Source organism: Fulvia fulva, chromosome 1, assembly GCF_020509005.1.
Source record: "Fulvia fulva chromosome 1, complete sequence".
In the NCBI taxonomy this organism is placed as follows: Eukaryota; Fungi; Ascomycota; class Dothideomycetes; order Mycosphaerellales; family Mycosphaerellaceae; genus Fulvia; species Fulvia fulva.
The window spans coordinates 817,493-837,625 of record NC_063012.1 but is presented as its reverse complement, the minus strand read 5'-3'; the positions used below and the strand labels follow the sequence as shown (position 1 = coordinate 837,625).

The 20,133-nt window shown below is 45.2% G+C and overlaps 1 protein-coding gene across 1 annotated transcript; it reads right to left on the bottom strand.

The window, feature by feature from the left end:
* Nucleotides 1–19,496: 19,496 nt before the first annotated feature.
* Nucleotides 19,497–19,787, bottom strand: CLAFUR5_00219 (uncharacterized protein; the record flags this gene model as incomplete). The annotated part of the gene is made up of 1 exon (XM_047899367.1): nt 19,497–19,787. One exon carries the CDS (start codon nt 19,785–19,787, stop codon nt 19,497–19,499), a length of 291 nt encoding a protein of 96 aa, XP_047756045.1.
* Nucleotides 19,788–20,133: the final 346 nt, after the last annotated feature.

Below are 20,133 nucleotides of genomic sequence, written 5' to 3'. Positions count from 1 at the left end.
CCGACCTAGATCGATACGTTCTTCGTAGCGTTATTATCGTCGCTACTAGTCTCCTTATACTTCTTAAAGGGACACTTAGGCGACTAGGCACCCTTATAGTCTATAGCCTTATATACGTAGTAGAACATATCCCCCTTAGGCTTAGCTACTTCTTCCTTAGTAAGATTACGGAAGGTATAACTATCGTACTTAGCGGCTTTAAGATTATATTCCTTACGAATCTTCTCGTTATAGTAGATATACTTAGGCTTGCCTTCGTTACTACCGCGACGGCCACTACTATTACGGCCGCTACCGCCTCCGCCGGAACCCTTAATATCGTCTAATTTCAGTTCGACATCGCAAGGGTATCGCTAAAGGGCTAGGAGATTATTAAAGTCGTCGCGATATACGAGTACCTACTTCAACTTGTCGTTTAGCTTGTCCTAGATATCGTCGATAAGTTCCTTATCTATCTTTATTAGGTAGTACCCGTACTATAGGAACTTAGTATAAAATACGTTAAATATACGATTACCTTAGGCATAGTTATTATAAGCCTTCTTATACTTCTTAAGCTTATAGTGCTCGCCGTAAGAGTCGTTTAGCACTATTATTAACTTACGCTAACCGGTCACCTTCTTCTTATATAGCCGTAGACGGGCGTTAGTATTACCGACGACGAAGTTATTAAATACTACTAAGTATACTATAGATAATCGGCTATATAACTCTTCTATAGTTATATAGTCCTCTACTTTCTCCTTCTACTCTATAAATCCTAGTTCATCCTTATAATTAGGTATATTAGCTAAGAATATAGGAATCTTCCTCGAGTTAATCGGGTTACGGGTACCGTCGTTACTACGCTAGATAGCGGCGTTAACTAAGACTACCGTAGTGTTATTATTGTCGCTAGCTACGGTAGAGGTAGCCTTCTTAGTCTTCGTTATACCTATCTTAACACTAGAGTCCTCGCTATCGAGTAGCTTCTCGAGGGCGGACTTCTACCTCGTAGGAGGTAGTAGAGTTGTCGGTTCCTTAGGCTTTAGCTAAGCGATATAGTTATCGCGCTCCTTTAGCTAGGCTTATAGATCCGTAATAAACGCGGCCGTACGCTTACCTAAGCTCTACTTAGTAGCTAACTTAGTCTAGGTTGCTTCGAGTTCGCTAGCTAGATCTATATTACGACTACGTAAGTTCTTAATCTTAGCGGCCGCCTTCTTACCTAACTTCTTTAGGTAAGCGATCTTAGCTACTAAGTCCTTATCGTCCCTAAGCTCGTCGAGTATTACTTAGAGCGATACTAACTTATCCTTATACCGATTAGCCTTAGCCTATAGCCGACTCTTCTAAGTAGTTAATACCTCCCGTACCTCCTTAAGACCGAGGTAGGCGAGACGGTGTTCGTCTAGGATATCTAGCTAGGCTTCTAGGTTCTTAGTAACCGAGCGAGAAAGCTCCTCGGCTATAGCGATCTAGAACTAGGTAGGGTTATACCGTAGCCTATATTCTACCTCTTCGCCCTTCTAGGTAAAGTCAATCGGTATCGTATAGCGGTAGCTAAGATGTTCCTCCTTCCGCGTACGTATACCCTATTATAAGGTCTTATCCTCTCTACCTATACGGAGTCGAGTTTCCTTCTTAGACTAACGTCGGTTATACTTATTACGTAGTAGCTCTTAGTGCTTCTAGCGCCGACGTTCTTCCTCTTACTAACGAGCCTACTTAGTATCTCCGCGACCCTAAGTCTCGTTCTATATCTCTTACGCTATATTACGTAGTCGTTCTATACCTACGGTATCGTCGAAATCCGGATCCTACTACGACTCGTCTTCTACCTCTTACTACGCTACGCTAAGTACGCCGTTCCGCTTTTATCGGGCTTCTTAGAGGAACGCCTTCGTAAGAGGTTTTAGGTTAAGTCTTAGGATAAAGGATAATTCGTCTAGTCTAATAGTCGTATTAGTACCTATAGCTATTCGAGTCTCGGTCGTACGCGGTCGTAGTAGCGATACGTAGTCTATAATCGTACGGCTCGGCGATCTAAGGGCGGTAGAACTTAATAATACGGACAAGGCGTAAGATAGGGCGCAAACGTATTAATACCTTAGAATCAAATAAGTTCTATAAAGAAGAGAAGATAAGAAAGTCGCGAAGCCGCGATAAAGTAAACGTCGAGGTCAAGGTCTAGGGTCCGGGCGCGCTAGTATACTAGGTCACGTAATACTAAGTATAGCCTTACGAGGTGAACCGTAATAGTATTAACTTCTAGAGGTTCTAGGTCGGAGATCTTGTAGTTAAGTTCGATAAGCTGTATAAGGATAATCTATCTAGAAAGATTAGTTACCGCTAGCTTAGGCCGTATCGTATAGCTAAGGTGTACTCGGGGTTTAGTATATACGTCCTCGAAGAGCTTAATAGTACGAGGTTAAAGGGTATATAAGCCCGAGAGAACCTAAAGCTGATCCTATAGTTAAGACCGGACCTAGAGCTTAATCTTCCTAAAGCTAAAGACATTATAGCGCTAGAGGATAGGGTTAATATCGCGAATATCGAAAAAGGCAATCTTACGAACGAGAATAGACCTACTACGTCCGAATCTAACGACGAAGAGGATGACGATATACTTCTAATAGGCATTAATAGAGCTACTATACTTCCGGAACTAGAATCTAAGCCGACGAGACTATAGGTACGGCCTTATAACCTTACTACGGAGGAGATAGCTAAATTTACTAGGATTTAGGTCAAAGGAGGGATAGGACTTTATTATTTCTTTTTCTTAGGCGTAAGGAGTTTACTTAGTAGTTTTGGTTTCTAACCTTAATTTAACTAGCTTCTAGTTCTAGTACCTAGTTTCTAGCGTGCTTAACTAATTTCTAGGCTATATCCTTGATTTAAGAGTAGGCTTACTACGAAGACTAGACTTTGACTTAGCCTCCTTAGCCCCTTATAGAATAAACTTACGATCTCCTTAATATCTCTAGACTAACTACTTAACTAGACGCCGGATCCGCCTTCCTTAAGTATAACTTATAGGTATAGTTTCTTGGTTTATATTAGCGTAGCGGAGGTGAAACTTGGGACAGTTTCGTAATAGGGGAGGATATATTAACGAGCTAAGCGCCCCCTTTAGACCCTGAAATTTGCGCGTCGAATCTCGTTAAGCTTTAACGGTTAATTACGTAGTAGGAGTGTATAGGGGTACTACTAAGATATATATAGTTAGGAGGCGACCTTAGTAGGAAGCTAAGGATTTACGAAGAATCTCTCTATAAGGCGAAAATACGGGAATCTAAAAATTTCAGATTTATTATCTTTTAGGATTACTATATATATTTTACGGCCTACGGACTAGTAAATATATACACCTACGCGTAAGCTATCCTAAGGTCACTAGGCGCGCCCTTACTTACTAGGGTAGTTAGTCGTCTATACTAGGTAGCGCGATACGTAGTAGTCTTTATACCTAAGAAGTACTAGATAATCTACCTTACGAGGACCCCGAAGAAGTATAACCTCTAAGCTACGATCGAGGCCGGGACCGGCGTAAGCTAGATTACCCTATAGCTATCTATCCGGGTCCTAGGATTCTAAGTAGATACGTAACTCCGGTAGTACGCCTATTTAAAGTAGCTCCGGTAGCGGGGAGACTAGAATCAAGCCTTAGTTATACGCCTCGCGGCCTCTATATAGGGCGTAGCCTTTATAAAGGTACGCTAGCTATATAGCTCTATTGTCTAACCGGCGATTACCTTTAGGGCACTAGTCTAGTATCGATCCTACGCGACTAGCTAGATAAAGTAGATTTAAAACGTATAGAACGAATATTTACGTAGGGCGACCGGGGTATACCGTACTATACCGACGTAGGTCCTAGAAGCGGATACGTAGATCGCGCTACTAGACCTTTACCTCTAATAGCTCGCTATATACTATACGCTCTAGACGGCGAGAAGTAAGGTAGGGATCGATATCCGCGCGGTATACTAGGGGATTACGACACGCCTTCGATCTATAGCGCCTAAAAAGAGGACAGGATTATAGGCCTAGCGGTAGCTAGATACTTAATAAACCCCGATAGTAAAGTTCCGAGTATAGGCCCTAGCTAGTAGTATACTAGTAATAGGAGCGGGATAGAGACGTAAAGAACGGAAGGCTATAGTAAACGCGGTCCGTAGATATATATAGGGAATCTAGAACGAGCGCTAGGAGAAAGGCGAAAGGTACCCGAACGGGTAACTACTACGGCGACGAGCGTACCGACGAGAAGACGAGGTAGCGGCGAAGATAGGACCTATTAGTCGAGATAGAGTAATACTCTTCCGAGCCCTTATACGCCTATAGGTAATAGTCGCGATACTACTCCGCTCGGAATATATTAGGTTTAAGGACTATCTATATCGCCGAAAGGTACCGGGAGTAGATAGTAGCCTATACGAATATAGACGTATTTAGACGCCGAAATACGTCGTACTATTCTACCTACGCTTTATAGAAGCCCGGCAGGTAATACGCCTCGAGACTAGGGCTATAGACTTCTAATATATAATAGGTATAGCGCGTAGAATACGAGTAGCGGTACGAATAGTAATATAGACCGGCCTACTATAGTAGTTCTAGATAGCGGGTAAGATAGTAGTAAGAATAGGGGAGGTAGCCTAGGAGGAAGAGCTCTAGGAAGCCTTCGAAGGCGCCCTACCTATAGACGTAGTAGAACTCCGGTAGTACCGACGACTACGTAGGCGGATAGACCGTAGCCTATAGCGACCCCGAACATAGGAGGAATAGCGATAGGAGTACTAATAGAGTATAGGAGCCCGGAAGGGTCGACTCGTCGTCTACTTAACGGCCAGCTCGTTTTCCGCTCGACGTTCGACCTGTCTCCTACTCGATAGGCGACCCGCCTCTACTAATAGTCGACCTATTGTCTATTTAATAGTCGGCTAGCTACTAATACTCGTTCCTAGGTACCGGGTAGATTAGTACTCTAGGGCGGCTAACTACCTAGTATTTACCGCTTCTAGTATAACAGATTGACTAATAAGTAATAGAGAGAACTTACTAATACCTAAAGAGGGGTTTTCCCCGTACGACGGTTTTCCCCTCTCTCTTCCTTAATAGCCCCGGCCTCGTAGACCTTTTAGGAGCTAGATAGGCATTATAAATATATTTATTTATTTATTTATATAGTACGATAGAAGGACTATACCTAGACCTAGGCTAAGTAGTTAGTAGTGTTACTAGGATACGAGGAGCTAGCGTTAGCCTTCTACTAGAGATACCCTAATAAACTAAAGCCCGCCTTCGACGGTCTTAATAAGCCGGTAACATAATATAGTCTAGCGCTAATCCTTACCCCGTATATACTAACTCTATAAGATAACGGCTACCTATCGGCTAAAGGGGAGTTAGTAGCGCTACTTCCTAGAAAGCTAGGCTATAGTTCCTATTACTCCGTGATACGTACTATATATAATAAACAAGCTCTTAAAACAAGTAATAATAGATAGATAGATTTGTCATTCCCCTGTTCTAGGACCCTATCCGGCCTATATAGGTATATATCTATTAGTATATATAAAGGGAAACCCGAATAGGTGAAAACCCTTCCCGCCCCCGACTACTCCTTATCTAGATTAGCTTTCCCTCTAAACGTACGTAGTCTATATCACTACCCCGTTAGCCCCCGCTCCTAGCCGGTCTCGTCGCGCTACGCCGTATCCTCTCTTCCTATACTACTCCTACTAGGCGGTACTGTTCTAGCTAGCCCTTCTCTAGTATCTAGTTCGTAATACGCCGTAGGTCCTTAACGTTATTAAGAAGTGCCCTAATCGTCCGGTTCCTCGCCTTTACTATCTACTCCCCCCTTCCTAGCGACTACCTCTAATAGACGAGGAGTACGTAACGTATATTCTAGGAGTAATAGCCGTAGGGGTAGCTAGTATTCGTGTATTATAGAACCTTCCTCTATAATAGGTACCCCTAGAGGCCGATGTGTTCGCTTCGTAGTTAGGTTACTATACTACTCTATACCCTCGTAAGGCGGTAGTAGATAAGCTTCGGGGGGTGCTTAACCGCGGATTTCGTAGCTAACTATTCCTTAGGTTATCCCGCTAGCTAAGGGCGTCTACTATGCCCTACACCCTAGTTGTTCTACCTCTCTTTCTATAGTTACTCTATAAACGACTTCTTACCTTCCTACTATATTACTAGCTATTCGTCCCTTACCCGGTAGTTCGGCTCGTTTCCGGGTCGAATACCCTTATACGCTAGTACTAATTCGCGGGCCCTTACGACTACACTAGCGATGACCTTCTATACTAGGTACTATACCGACTTGCCTAAGTAGGAGGTCCGTAGTCCCTAGATATATAGGTCGATCGGCGGTATAGCGGTCTCGTACTTAAGTATCCTTATTAGTATCGACTTATATACCCCGGTGACCTTCCTTAGGCATTAGTTTTAGATCTTCGCTAGCGGCGCGACGAGTCCCTTCGATAGGTAGGCCCTCTCGCCTAAGGACTACACTTAGCTACTATAGGTAAGGACTAGCCGTATAATAGCCGTATATAGGAGTCGTAACTAACGGAAGTCCGCGCCCTATATAGACGTAGTAAGCCTCTAGTATAATGCTATATTCTGTTTAGCTTTCCGTAATATTACCTATACGTGCTTCCTCTATCGTAGCGCCGGGTCTACCTATAGTCCGAGGATCCTAAGCTAATCTACCGGGTTAGTCGTGTGCCCCTATATCTAGATAGAAGCTTATATATTATAGAACCGTAGCCGGCGCGTAAAGTGTATCAGATTGTACTTTTCTAGGGCAAACCGAGCCCCGTGCCTCCTAGCCTAGTCCTCGTAGATCTTGTGCTTCTCTTCTAGTAGCCTATAGTTCTCCTTAGTCGAGGAAGACTACGCTAGGATGTTCGTATCGTCTACGAAGCCGCTCGTAGCGGTGTTCTAGGATTCTAGGGCTGGGAGTAGCGTCGCTATAAAGAAGAGGAATAGAATAGGTACTAGCGTTAAGCCTTACGGGATTCTAGTATAGACTACTTAAAATAGGCTTCTATACTAGCCGACTAGGATCGACGTGCTACGGTTTTAGAGGTAGGACCGTATAAAGTTAATAAGCTACTTAGAGAGTCCTTTCGACCTTAGGATATAGAGTAGCCGCGGGTATAATACGTAGTCGAAGGCTCTCGATATGTCTAGACTAAGTAAGGATAATACCTTATCCCTATTCTTATACTAGATAGCCTTTACCTAAGAGGTAATAAGTTCTATCGCGGATAGCGTCGATCGCTATAGGCGCGTACCTATCTAGGTATCCGGGAGTAGGGAGTATTCCTCTACCGCCTCGGAGAGTCTCGTTATAACTAGCTTCTTAAGCGCCTTCCTAAGAGTGTTAAGGAGCGTAATTAGGCGGTACGACTTTACCTACGTATAGTCTTCCTTTTAAGGCTTACGTAGGACTACTGTCGTCGATTATTTAAGTACTATCGGGTAGTATCTAGTCTATAGTTAGGCGTTAAAGATCGCTATAACTACTAGGGCTAGTTGATCTCTACACTTCTTTAGTAGCTCGTTTAGGATCCTATCCGGCCCCGGGGCTTTCTTCGCCGGTAACTTCCTAAGTATAGCGGTAACTTCTCCCTCGGACACCTCCTATCGGACCGCGATACTAGGGGCTAGGGGGGTAGAGCTGTTTATATCGCTTAGATCAGCCTCGACTAGGGGCGGGAAGAACTTACTAGCTAGTAGACGCGCCTTAGCCTCAGGGTCGCTAACCGGGCTACTAGGCGATTATAGCGCTAGGATAGAGAAGGAGGGGCCCTATATAGGGTCCTATCGGGCCTATTTCGCTAGCTTCTATATCCTCGCTAGCTTGCCGGCGATTTTTTCTACTATAGCCCTCTAGCCGACTGCTTTCTCCCTCCGTATTATAGCTTTCTTCTATTAGTATACCTCCCTATATACGTTCTAGGCCTCCTCGCTATAGCTACTCGTCTATACCCGGCGGGCTCTCTCTACTTCTCTTACTACCGTAGTATACTCTAGCGTCTAGTATAGTTTAGACTATATCGTTAGTTAAATAGCGGAACGTAAAGTAAGGTCGCTTTTCTTATTTCGTCTATTAACCCTTAGACTACCTCGTCTATCTCGTCTTTACTATTATATTACTACTACGTAATCTAGACTAGCCTCTCGGAGTTATCGAGGTACGCCTAGAGATTAGCCTAGTAGGCCTTTCCCTATTTTAGCTTAGAGGTTCTCGCTAGTATACGTTATATCTATATCGTAATAGAGGTCCTAACTAGTATATAGTCTAACGACGCCTCGAGTTTATGTTCGATCCTATAGTAGGTTACCGTATAGTAGTAGCTATCTAAGATCTAGGAGAGGTCGATCGTGCCTTAGAGTCCTCCTCTCTTCTAGGTGCCTAGGTCCTTCGAAGTATTAAGGGCGATTACGTTACTCGCTATTAAGTCGAGTACTTCGTCGGCTATAGGGTACGGCTATATAAGGCTTTCCTAGGAAGGGTAGTATACGTTAAAGTCTCCTACTACGATGTGGCACCCTTGTCTCTTAAGCGTACTATCTAGGTGTCTATAGACCCCTAGGTCGCGGCTAGACCTCGAGGCTAGCGGTTATATATATAGGTTGTGTATCTAGGTACTACCTACGTAGAGGGAGGTAATATCGCCCCCGCCTTCTTCGTCTACGTAGTATACTACCTCCTAGTCGGATTCTAGTATGTCCTTGCTAACATAGAAGCACGTACGGGGTCTACCGTCGCCTCGTAGGCATATCGTATAGCCTAGTAACTTGTAGGTCGTTAGTCTCTTATAGTACGGGTTAGTCTATAGCTCCTAGATTACTAGGACGTAGTAGACGTACGGGTCCGCCTCGTATAGGAAATGGTTCTAGACTATATCCTTACTATAGTTAACGTTATACTAGATAATACTAAGCGTGTCGAGGCTAGTTATCGGTATCGACAATTATTTCCTCTATAGCGTCCTATGTCCTACTACCTTATACGTCCTAGTCTACGCCTATTAGTTATATACTAAAGGGGAGCCGGGCCTAGTTAGATTCCCTCGCCGTAACTAGTAGAGTATATAGCCTCCTATACGCTCTAGGTTACGTATTCTTTATATTATTCTCGGCCCTAGGGCGCTTATACCCGACCGCCGCTAGCTAGTTCCGGTATAGGCTAGCCTTACGGTCGCCGTAGAATCTTAGGGCGACGGTTCTATTTATGATTGCCTTGTTTTTCGTTATTCGATAGCTTCGTAACTTCGGCCTAGTCTTCCTTTACTATAATACGGATCGTAACTATATCGTACGTTAGCCGGGGGCCTAGTACCGATACCGCGACCGATACCTAGCTATAGGGGTGTTAATTCCGAGTGGCCTTACTAATCGCCTAGGACGTCGTCCTTATTTCTTATTACCCTCGGTAATACGATAGTATAAGCGCCGTACGTAGCTAAGTGATCATTACCTATAGAGACCGGTATAGGAGCTAATCGTTAGTTTCTATACTTTTTACGTCCTCTATAAGTTACTACTAGTTGTCTTAGGGGAGCTTTACCTATAGAGCCGTAGGCGCCGTCCGTACCGTAGCCTAGGCTACTATTGCCTAGGAGTTACCTAATGTAGCTAGGCACCTCCGCGGCGTTTAGAGCTAAAGAAACAGGGTGAAGAAAACTTCAAGCTGTCTACCCTAATAGTAGGATATAGCCTCGAAGACAGGTACCTTCGGTAGTAGAATAGGCGACTTCGACGTTATATATTTTCTCGGTATCGCTTTCTCGTTACCTAACGATATAGTTTTCCTATACGTATACTAGTTTAGTTCCGAGTATATAGTTCTGTCGACAATCAATAAGTAATAATAGTTATACTAGTAATAGTCTACTATACGCTTCGAGTACTAAACGTAGTAGTAACGTCGTAGGAGCTCCTTCCTTAAGGAGGGGGGGTACTATTACGAGACAGCCCTTTTACTTACTTTACGTACTACCCTACAATATATCGACGCTATCGGCCGTAACTCCGCGCGCTAGCGCCCTTCCGATTTTCTTATCTATTCGCCTTCCCTTAGGCCTCTTAGATAGCTAGCGTAACTATATATATCTTTACCCGACTATACTATAGCCCCTTTACCCGTAACATTTACTTACCTTATAAGGTCTTTTATTACCTCTAGGATATCCTTTAAGCTTAGGGATAGAGATCTCCCTCTTAGTAGTAATAATTATCTCTTTATAATCGAGGTACTTCCTCTATTAACTTTGTCCTTTTTAATAGTATACTTAGCTCTAGAGAGGTATAGGTATTCTCTAATTATATAGTTACTATTATAGAGATAGTAGATAACCTTACTCTAGAAACCTCTCCCGGTAAATATTACTACTCCCTTAGATAGAACCTCTAGCCTCGATTTATATTAGTCAAAAACAATATTTATATAATAGTCCTAGCTTCACTAGGATAGTATTCTTAGTTTTAAGATATACCTTAGGTAGGGCTTAAATTAGGTACTTTAGCTTCCTTATAGGCTCTCTATAGTAGGCCTCTACTAGATTAACTTTAGTAATCCTTCTAATAAGATTACTAAGATAGACCTAGGCCTATCTAATAGTTATACTATCTATTATTTTGAAGTTAATTAGTTCTTAAATAACTACTATTATATATATAGTATAAACCTTACTATACTTTACCTTTATCTTAAGCTAGATCTCTCTAGCCTATCTTATCTATAATACTTTATCTTAGTTATCTTAAAAAAGGTAGATAAAGATCTTATATCTTACCTTTATATTAGCCTTTCTCCTAGCCTAGAAGCTAAGGAGCGGAGACGTACGGTATACGCTCGTAACTATAGTAGAGAGACCGACACTCCTATAGAACGTAGCCTAGGCGGTCGAGGTACTAAATATAAAGAGCGTAATACTAGTCGCGCTAGTATACTAGACCCTTATATACGGTATCTAAGTCGATACCTTCCTAGTAGATACTAGCCCGGTAGCGATAGGAGCGGTAATCGCGAAGGATAACTAGGCTACTATCCTAGGCCTCGTTATTACCCGGGCGTACTAGATAAAGAAGCCGGAACGAATAGAGCGGAAATACTCGTCGCTTATAATTACGTTTAAGTATAACGGCTAGAGGGCCTAAGCCGTAGAGAAGGGACTAGTCCTCGCTTACTCGTACTACTACGTAGAGAAGTATAACTATACCTATATAGTAACTTAGTACTTCCGGTACTAGGGATTCGGGTATCCTATAAAATACTACCGACGGGAGACCTAGTATAGCTACTACGCGATAGCGTATAATACCCGCGACTACCCCTAACCCGAGATAAGTAAGTACGCTAACTACGGTAGAGGCTATAAGGCGTAGATATATAGGTATAGAGTAAAGAGGTAGGCGGCGGAGTAGGCGGTAGGAGCGCGCCTAGGCGTACGATAGGTAGGAGAAATAGCGACCGTACTATACCGACCGAGGGTCGATACCGACGGTTTCTAGCTAGTTATAGAAGGGGGTAAGAAGAGGCGACCGAACGGCGATAGACGCCTAGTATACGGAGTAGGTTAACTAGCGCTTACCGACCCCCGGGCTTAGGCCCCTAGATAGACGCACCTTAATACGACGATATTCCGCCCTTATAGAGGAAACGTACCCCTACTAGTAGCCCCGGTAGCGGTAGCGGCCCCGCGATAAGATAGCGAGGGCGGGGACGGCGATACCTAATTAGGAAGGTAGAACGGAGAACTATAGCTAATATAATAGTCTAACTATAAGAAATACGCTTACCTAGCTAACTATCGTATAGTATAACGCTAATAAGAGTAAGAATAAGGCCTAGAAGCCGCTACTTAGCCTCCTATACCCTAGCCGATACTACGTAGTCGCTATCTAGGAATAGTAGACGAACGGGAAGACGATACTCGGAGACCCGAGATACTACCTCGTAGTCCCTAAAGGTAACTAGCCGGTAGCGCGGGTCTACTTCTACGTAAGTAAAGAAATCGCGATAATAACGTAGACGACTTATACCTACTCTAGCGACGTAGCTTCGCTACGGCTCCGCCTTACCGACGGTAAAATAGTAGCTATCTATTACGCCTATAACTAGTACTCTATACCGGGCTCGATAGAAGACGATAGCTAGTCGGCTACCCTCTACTAGCTAAAGGAGCCCTCTAAGAGGACGCCGATATATATATCCTAGTCGGTAACCTTAACCTCTACTACCCGAGATAGGGAGGGGATAGCGTACTCTCGGCCTATAACGCCGCTAATATACTTATCGGCCTAATAGAAGTATCCGGCCTTAACCTAGTACTCCTAGTAGGTATAGTTACGTACTAATAGTAAAATACGACCTAGATACTTAACCTAACCTTCGCGACCTAATAGTTAGCCTAGCGGATAGTCTTCTATAATACGGACCTAGAACTCGATACCGGCTACCTAGACTACCTAGCTATCCGTACGACGTTTAATATAGTATACCTATAAGCGCTACTAGCCCTCGAACCGCGGCCCTAGTAGAAGTATATAGACTAGAAGGAGGTTAATAAGGCCCTAAAGGAACGAATAACGGCCCTCCTACCGCCGGTACCCCTCTACTTAGAGGCGGAACTCGACGCGGTAGTAGAGAACCTATAGTAGTATATCGCGGGAGTAATCCGGGATAGGATTCCCTAAGCCCGACCCTCTAAGTACGCGTCGCTAGCCTAGTTATAGGAATATATAGACGTAGTACGCTCTATAGTAGCGGCGAGGAGCTAGTAGAAGGAGACGAAATAGGACGCTATATACGCCTAATACCGCCTATTAGATAATAAGAAGGGTAGAATTATCCGCTACTAGGGTAATATTACGTAGCGCGACGCCGTTAGAGAAGCTATAGGAGACTAGAGTAAGGTCTAGAAGCTCGCTAAGTAGGCGCGTACGAGAAAGCCGGGGACGCCGCCGCTACTACTATAATTCCCGCCTATCTATAATAGATAAGAGATCCTCTAGGAAACCTAGTAAGGTAGAGCCGACGTATTAGTAGAAGCGTTCTTCTCTCCTCCGGTTACGGCTCGGCTTAACGATATCGAGGGCTTCGTATACCTAGTAGAGCTCGAGACTAGCTAAGAGGTAATAGAGGCGGAGGTACTAATAGTACTAAAAGTAGTACTACTAGATAAGGCCCCTAGACCGGATAAGATCCTAAACCGGTTCCTTAAATACTACCGCTAGACGCTCGCCCCGTATCTCGCGGGGCTATTTAAGATATACCTCCGGTAGTCCTACGTACCGACCCCTTTCCGGTACTCGAATATAGTCGTCCTCCGTAAGGAGGGTAAGGCTAGATACGACGTCGGGAAGGCCTACCGCCCGATAGCCCTACTAAGTACGATCGGGAAGGCGCTAGAGCGTATCGCGGCCGACCGTATCTCTAAGCTAGCCGAGGAGTACTAGTTCCTCCCGGCCGAGTAGATAGGAGCCCGGCTAGGGCGGTCTACTACGACGGCCCTAGAACTCGTTACGGAGTAGGTCTATATAATATAGGTAAATGACAAATCTATCTATCTATCTATCTATATACGTAGACGACTACCTATTCGTTACTATATCTAAGGGATAGAAAAGACCTACTTAGAGGCGTGACACGATGATAGCGATCGTAGGAAACGACTAGGAACAGGAGAGTAACGAGTGGAAGGAGGTCTGCAGGAAGGCAGAAACAATGGCAATGGCAGGAGATGGCGAGCACCCAGAAAGAGCACTTAAGGGGATGATTTTGGAGCTCCTTGGAGGGCTAAAGGCACTAAGGAGCCAAACAGGACAGATCATTAACAGGACAGTAGCAGCAGCAGCAAAGAAGAGGACACAGGAAGGCCAGAAACTAAGCCAACCAACCTGGGCAGCAGTTGCATCCCAAAACCCTCCCCCCCCCCAGAAAACAGCTATTAAGGTCTACATTTCCGACTAGCAAGAGCAGAAAGAGATTGAGGGCCTGTCAGGCAAGGAGATCATACAGAAGATTGGGATACAAGGCATCATTAGAGCCAGGGAAGAGAAGGGAGGTGTCCTTAAGCTGTTCACAGCACAGGAGTAAGACAGGAAGAGGCTAGAGACACAGAAGGAGTGGACAGTCAAACTAGGCAAGACGGCTAAGGTCTCACACCAACAAAATATGGTTATTGCCTATGGGACGACCACAAAGTTTGACATTGAAGGAGACCTTAAGAGGCTGCAGGACCAGAACCAGGCTGTATGCCCAGGGCTATAGATCACAAAAGCAGCATAGGTCAACAGAAAGACAAAGGACACAAAGAGAGAGTCTTCTCTAGTGCTCTAGATAGGCACTATAGAACAGGCAAACACCGTGCTTGACAAGGGCATCTTCTGGGAATGCGAAAGAATGGACACAGAAATCCATAGAAGCACCCACAGACTACTGCAATGCTTCAAGTGCCAACAGTATGGTCATATCTCTACTAGATGCCCAAGCCAAAAGGACACTTGTTCCCACTGTGCTGGTAGCCACAAAGTACAGAATTGCACAGCCCCAAAGAGTGAAGCCAGATGTGCATGCTGTGGAAAGAAACACCCTTCCTGGTCCCAAGACTGCACAGCTAGGATTGAGGCAAAGAGGAGGGCAAGAGAAGCCAGGATCAACACCCCTATCAGATTCCAGACAGGGACAATCACCCAAGAACCCCTAAGGACTGTCTACAACCCTCTGAAAAGAGGCAGAACAGAAGAGACCACACAGGCCCAAGGCCACCCTGCTATGGGTAGACCAAAATCAATTGTGGTTGCAGGAAGAGACCCGTCACAAAGCAGGCTCAACCTTACCACAATCCCAAATAGCAGCCAGCAGCAGGAAGCACGAGAAGACCAGCAGGAGACCAGCATGGATGAGTCATGATTAAGACACCTAATCTTACCACTATCCAGTACAACGTCAACAAAAGCCAGCACAAGGTCCAGAGAAGCTTTCTCCAAGCACTGGACCCAAAGAAACACCTAGTTATTGCAGTCCAGGAACCTTGGATCAACAGCAAATCTAACAGACCATCTACTGCTAACGACCCAAGGTATCACACACTCCTAGCCAAACAAGGCACCCCTAGAACATGCATGTACATCAGCAAAGAGATGGCAACAGACAGCTGGGAACAAATCCAACAGGAAGGGGGAGACATCACCTCAGTCAGACTCAACACCAACCAAGGCAGCATCCACATCCACAGTGTATACAACCCACCCCCCAGCTCCAGAAGCAGCACCCAGCTGGGCACCCTACAACAGCTGCCAGACATCCTGCAGAGTGACTCCCAACACATCGTGCTGGGAGACTTCAACTTGCACCATCCTACATGGGGATCAGACTTTGCACCTGCCCATCACTTCCTAGCTAACAGACTCCTCTCCACTACCCAAAGCAACAACATGCACCTAGTTACCCCAAAGGGCCTAACTACCTGGTCACAGAGAGCAAGCTCAAACACCATTGACCTGTGCTTTGCATCACATGACCTGCAGCAGAAGGTCACCAGATGCTGGGTTAACCAGGACTTGGAGTCCTCATCAGATCACCTCCCAATTCAGGTGGAGTTTGAAACACAGACACAGCAGGAAGGAGACCTAGAACCTCAGCTGGCCTGGAAGGCAGCCAACTGGGAACAGATCAGACAAGACCTGGAACAGAAGCTAGCTGGACTAGAGACCAGGAGACTGGAAACAGCCTTAGACATAGACCAAGCAGTGGCAGAACTGGTTAGAACAATGCAGGAAACTGCGGCAGCCCACACCAGAGAAAAGAAACAGTCACTGTACCAGAAGCCATTCTGGACAAAGGAATGCTCAGAGAAGGTCAAGGCAGCCAGGCAGGCCAGGAGAGCCCTTACCCAGAGCCACTCCCAGGAAGCATGGGACAGATACAACCAGGCAACCAGAGACAAGAAGGCCCAGATCAAGAGGGACAAGATGCTGGAGTGGAGGTCAACAGTTGGATCCATTACCCAGAATCCTGAGAAGATGTGGAAACTAGCAAAGTGGGCAAGACAACCCACACAGGACAGAAACATGCTGCCCCAGTTTCCAAACATTGAAGACCAGGAAGGAGTAATCCAACACACTCTCCCAGGAAAGGCACAGGCATTGGGGAAACATTTCTTTGGCACACAGGTAGAAGCTGACCTGCAGGATCTGGAGGGCAGTGTGCATCCAACACCACTAGAGCAATCCTGCACAGTGGGAGAGGGAGAGATCAAGAGCATCATTAAGACACTCTCAGGAAACAAGGCCCCGGGACCAGATGGGATTCCAAACTTGTTCATCAAGACATGCAAGGACCAGATCTCCCCTGCACTGTCAAACATCTTTTCACAGTGCATGGCCCAAGGACACTGCCCTAAACACTTCAAGGAGTCACTGACTGTGGTCTTGAGAAAACCACAGAAAGAGGACTACACAAAGCTAAAGGCATACAGACCTATTGCCTTGCTCAACACACTAGGCAAACTCCTGGAAAAGATCATAGCAGAAAGGCTGACAAACCTAGCTGAAGAACATGGAATCCTTCCTGAAGAACAGATGGGAGGCAGGAAACAAAGATCAACACTAACAGCTGTGGAACTTATCACAGAGCAGATCAAGACCCTATGGCACTTTCGGAACAACAAAGCAGCCACACTCCTCTCACTAGACATATCAGGAGCCTTTGACAATGTCTCACACCAGAAGCTGATCCACATCCTGAAACAGAAGGCTATCCCCAACTGGACAGTCCAGTTTATCCAGTCCTTCCTCCGAGGCAGAACCACAAGACTAAGACTGGGCAGATACAAATCTGACAGCATGCCTACAGAGACAGGAATCCCACAGGGATCAACAATGTCTCCAATCCTGTTTCTCCTCTTTATGGCAGACCTGCCAGCAAAGCTAAACTCCAGAAACACATCAGCCTCAGGGTTTGTAGATGACACAAACATCCTAGCCTGGTCAGACAGCACAGAAGAGAACTGCAGAATCTTGCAGAAGAAACACAAGGAATGTGAGGAATGGGCCAGGAAACATGGAGCCAGATTTGCCCCAGAGAAGTATCAACTCATCCACTTCAGTAGAGCCAGAAACAGACACAATATGCAAGCCCCAATCACTATTCAGGGACACACAACAGAACCCTCAAGTGAATTAAGGGTGCTAGGAATATGGATGGATCCAAAGCTTAGCTGGGGACCACAGGTCAAGAAAGCACAGGCAAGAGCAGACAACAACAGGCAATCAATTGACAGGCTTACAGCCTCCACATAGGGAGCCACATTTGCGAAAGCAAAGGTTATGTACAAGGCCATTGTGAAGCCAGCCATGCTATATAGAGCCCAGATCTGGTCAGCCCAAGACAAGATCCCAAAGAGAATTGCAGATCCCATCAGCAGAGCCCAAGCCTCCTGTCTGAAAAAGGTGCTTGGAGCATACAAGTCAACTCCAACAAGGGTGGTCGAAATGGAGTCTGGCTCCCCACCAGCCAAGCTCTACCTTCAAGGGTTGAGATACCAGTATGCAGGAAAGACGTCTGCATACCCAGCCCAGCTAGTAATCCAGAAGGCAGTCAACAAAATCAGGAGCCAGTGCACAAGAAGACACAGGCAAGCAAGACCCAATCCAGCCCCACAGAAGCAGCAGGACCTGCAGAAGTTCAAAGAACTAACAGAACAGCTGCACCTAGCCCAGCAGGAACAGGACAGAAGGGCTCAAGGGAGAGGATCAGCAGCCAGCCAAGGGAAGAAGTAACAGTCTCTAGCTGAAAGGATGGCAGGACTCCTCTGGAAGACTGAATGGACAAGAACCCCACAGAGGCCAGGAACCCCAAAGGCACTCCAACAGTTTGGTAGCCACAACTACCTACTGTACTCAGACCTGACCAGGTCAGAAGCAAGCATAGCAATACAAATCCGCTCTGAACACATCGGAGTCAGGGCATACCTGCATCAGAGAAAAGTCCCAGGTATCGAAGACAAGAGTTGCCCATGCGGCTACCTGTCCCAGAATGTCGAACATAGACTTCTGGTCTGCAAAGAATGGAGTACAGGGAGAGGTGAATGGAGGGCAAGGGCAAGGAACAGAAACTTCCAAGCCATGATCAGCAATAAGGGAGACCTCCAGAGAATTACAAGGTGGATCATCCACCAAGGATTTTTGGAGCAGTTCTCTCTTACTAGGGAAACAGAGAGATGGATTGAGGAGAGAAAGAAGGAGGAGGAGAGCAGGAAGAGGGGGACAACTCTAGGGTTGCAGACAAGGTAGTCAGAGGCTAACCACTATGACACTAGTGCACCCTAATGGAAGGAAAACTGAGAACTCATGGCAAGGAAGCTATTAGAGAAGGAGAGGAGGTTTTTACCTAGGAATAGGTTTCCTACCTTATGCAGTAACATATATAGACATAAACCCGCATGGGCCGGAGGGCACCACAACGGGTAAATGAATCATCTATCTATCTATCTAATACGCCATCTCTCTACTCCCTCTCTATTACCCTATTAAACAACCTTCCTCTTTCTACTACGCCTTTCTAAACCCGTAATGACGCTCTAAGACGTAATGACACCTATTATAAACCCTATCTCGTCGAAGTTATAGGTGTCCTAGTTAAGGATGCTATACTTCTCCTTTATATTACGTATAAGTAAGAACTACATCTCGATTACGTCTAGATCTTCTATTAGGGCTCGCTAACGATCGTATCTACGTGTTATATAAACCTTTAGCTCACGATGCCGCCTAATAAACCTGTCTGCCTAATTAAGACTAGCGGGCTTAAGACCCTTCTCTTATAGTAATAAATTGGCTATTACTCGTATACTAGCCTTTAATAGCGGGAAACCTCTAAGATCTAGCTCGAGTATATACTTAAGTATCACCCTCTCTTCTAGCTCTATAAGCTTCTTCGAATTAGGCTCGTAGTCACTACGAGGAGGTCGTCTATTCAATTAATACCCTAGTATAGTTCGAGACGCGTCGTATACCTTTATAGCAAGTCGATTCGTGATTGTCGCGTCGCGTTTCGTGGCCTAGATAGCTAAGGTCAGTTTGGCCTCGTTTGAAGACAATATACGCTATAATAGTGGTTATATAGCTATATCTATAGAAGTGGTACAGTTCTTAGCAAAAGTGGCCCGCTCGGTAGTATAGCCCGCTCGGTAGTAAAGCACGTTATATTACTCTACTACTCTTTGATAAATTTAACGACTTTAAGTACTAAGATTATCGTAATTCGAATGGTGTCCTAGTATCTATTACCTGACTTTACCTACCTAGCGTTACGTCCTCTGGTCGCTATAGTAATACGTTTCGTAGGATTAAGGTCAGGATGTTCCTATACGTTAACGTCTATATCACTTTTTTAGAACTACCGCCACACAAGGAAAGCGTGAACATCAAACTTGTATAACGTGTTGCTTTTTGCTATTGCTATCGACCGAAGCTTAGATCGTCGAGATCGTCTTCTCCGGATCCATTGACATCACAGGGTCATTTGGGTTAACCGAAAGCTTCCTTGACACAGCGTTCTCCTCGGCATCATTAAGCGTGTATTCCTCCTTGTCGATATGTCGGAACAAGACATAAAAGACGACAGTCAGGATAGCACCAGCAATAGCGACACCACCAAAATCCCAAGTGAGGTAAGGATCGCGAATGACTGAAGAGCAGGCCAAGCCGATGGCGTATGCGACTCCGGTGTTGAACAAGTTCATGGCCGAGACCAAGCCTCTCATGTTAGCCGGTGCGCGGGAGTACGCGATACCGTAAGCTGGGACGTTGACGAGAATCTCAGAGATACCGCCGAGGCCGTATGGTATAGCCATCCACCAAATGGTAATAGGAGCAACGCCAGTGCCGACAGTGTAGGTACGTGTCGTATAGTAGTATCTTAGTAACTACGTATAGTCTAGTATAGCGGTAATTAAGTTTCTTTAATAGGCGCTTAGTACGCTAGTTACGTATACTAAGGTGTACTAGGTCTCCGACTTCGTACCGTAGTATAATCGTTCTATACTTATTAGTATATTTAGCTTACGATGCTTATACTATTACTATAGAGTCTCGTAGCTTATGCCTAAG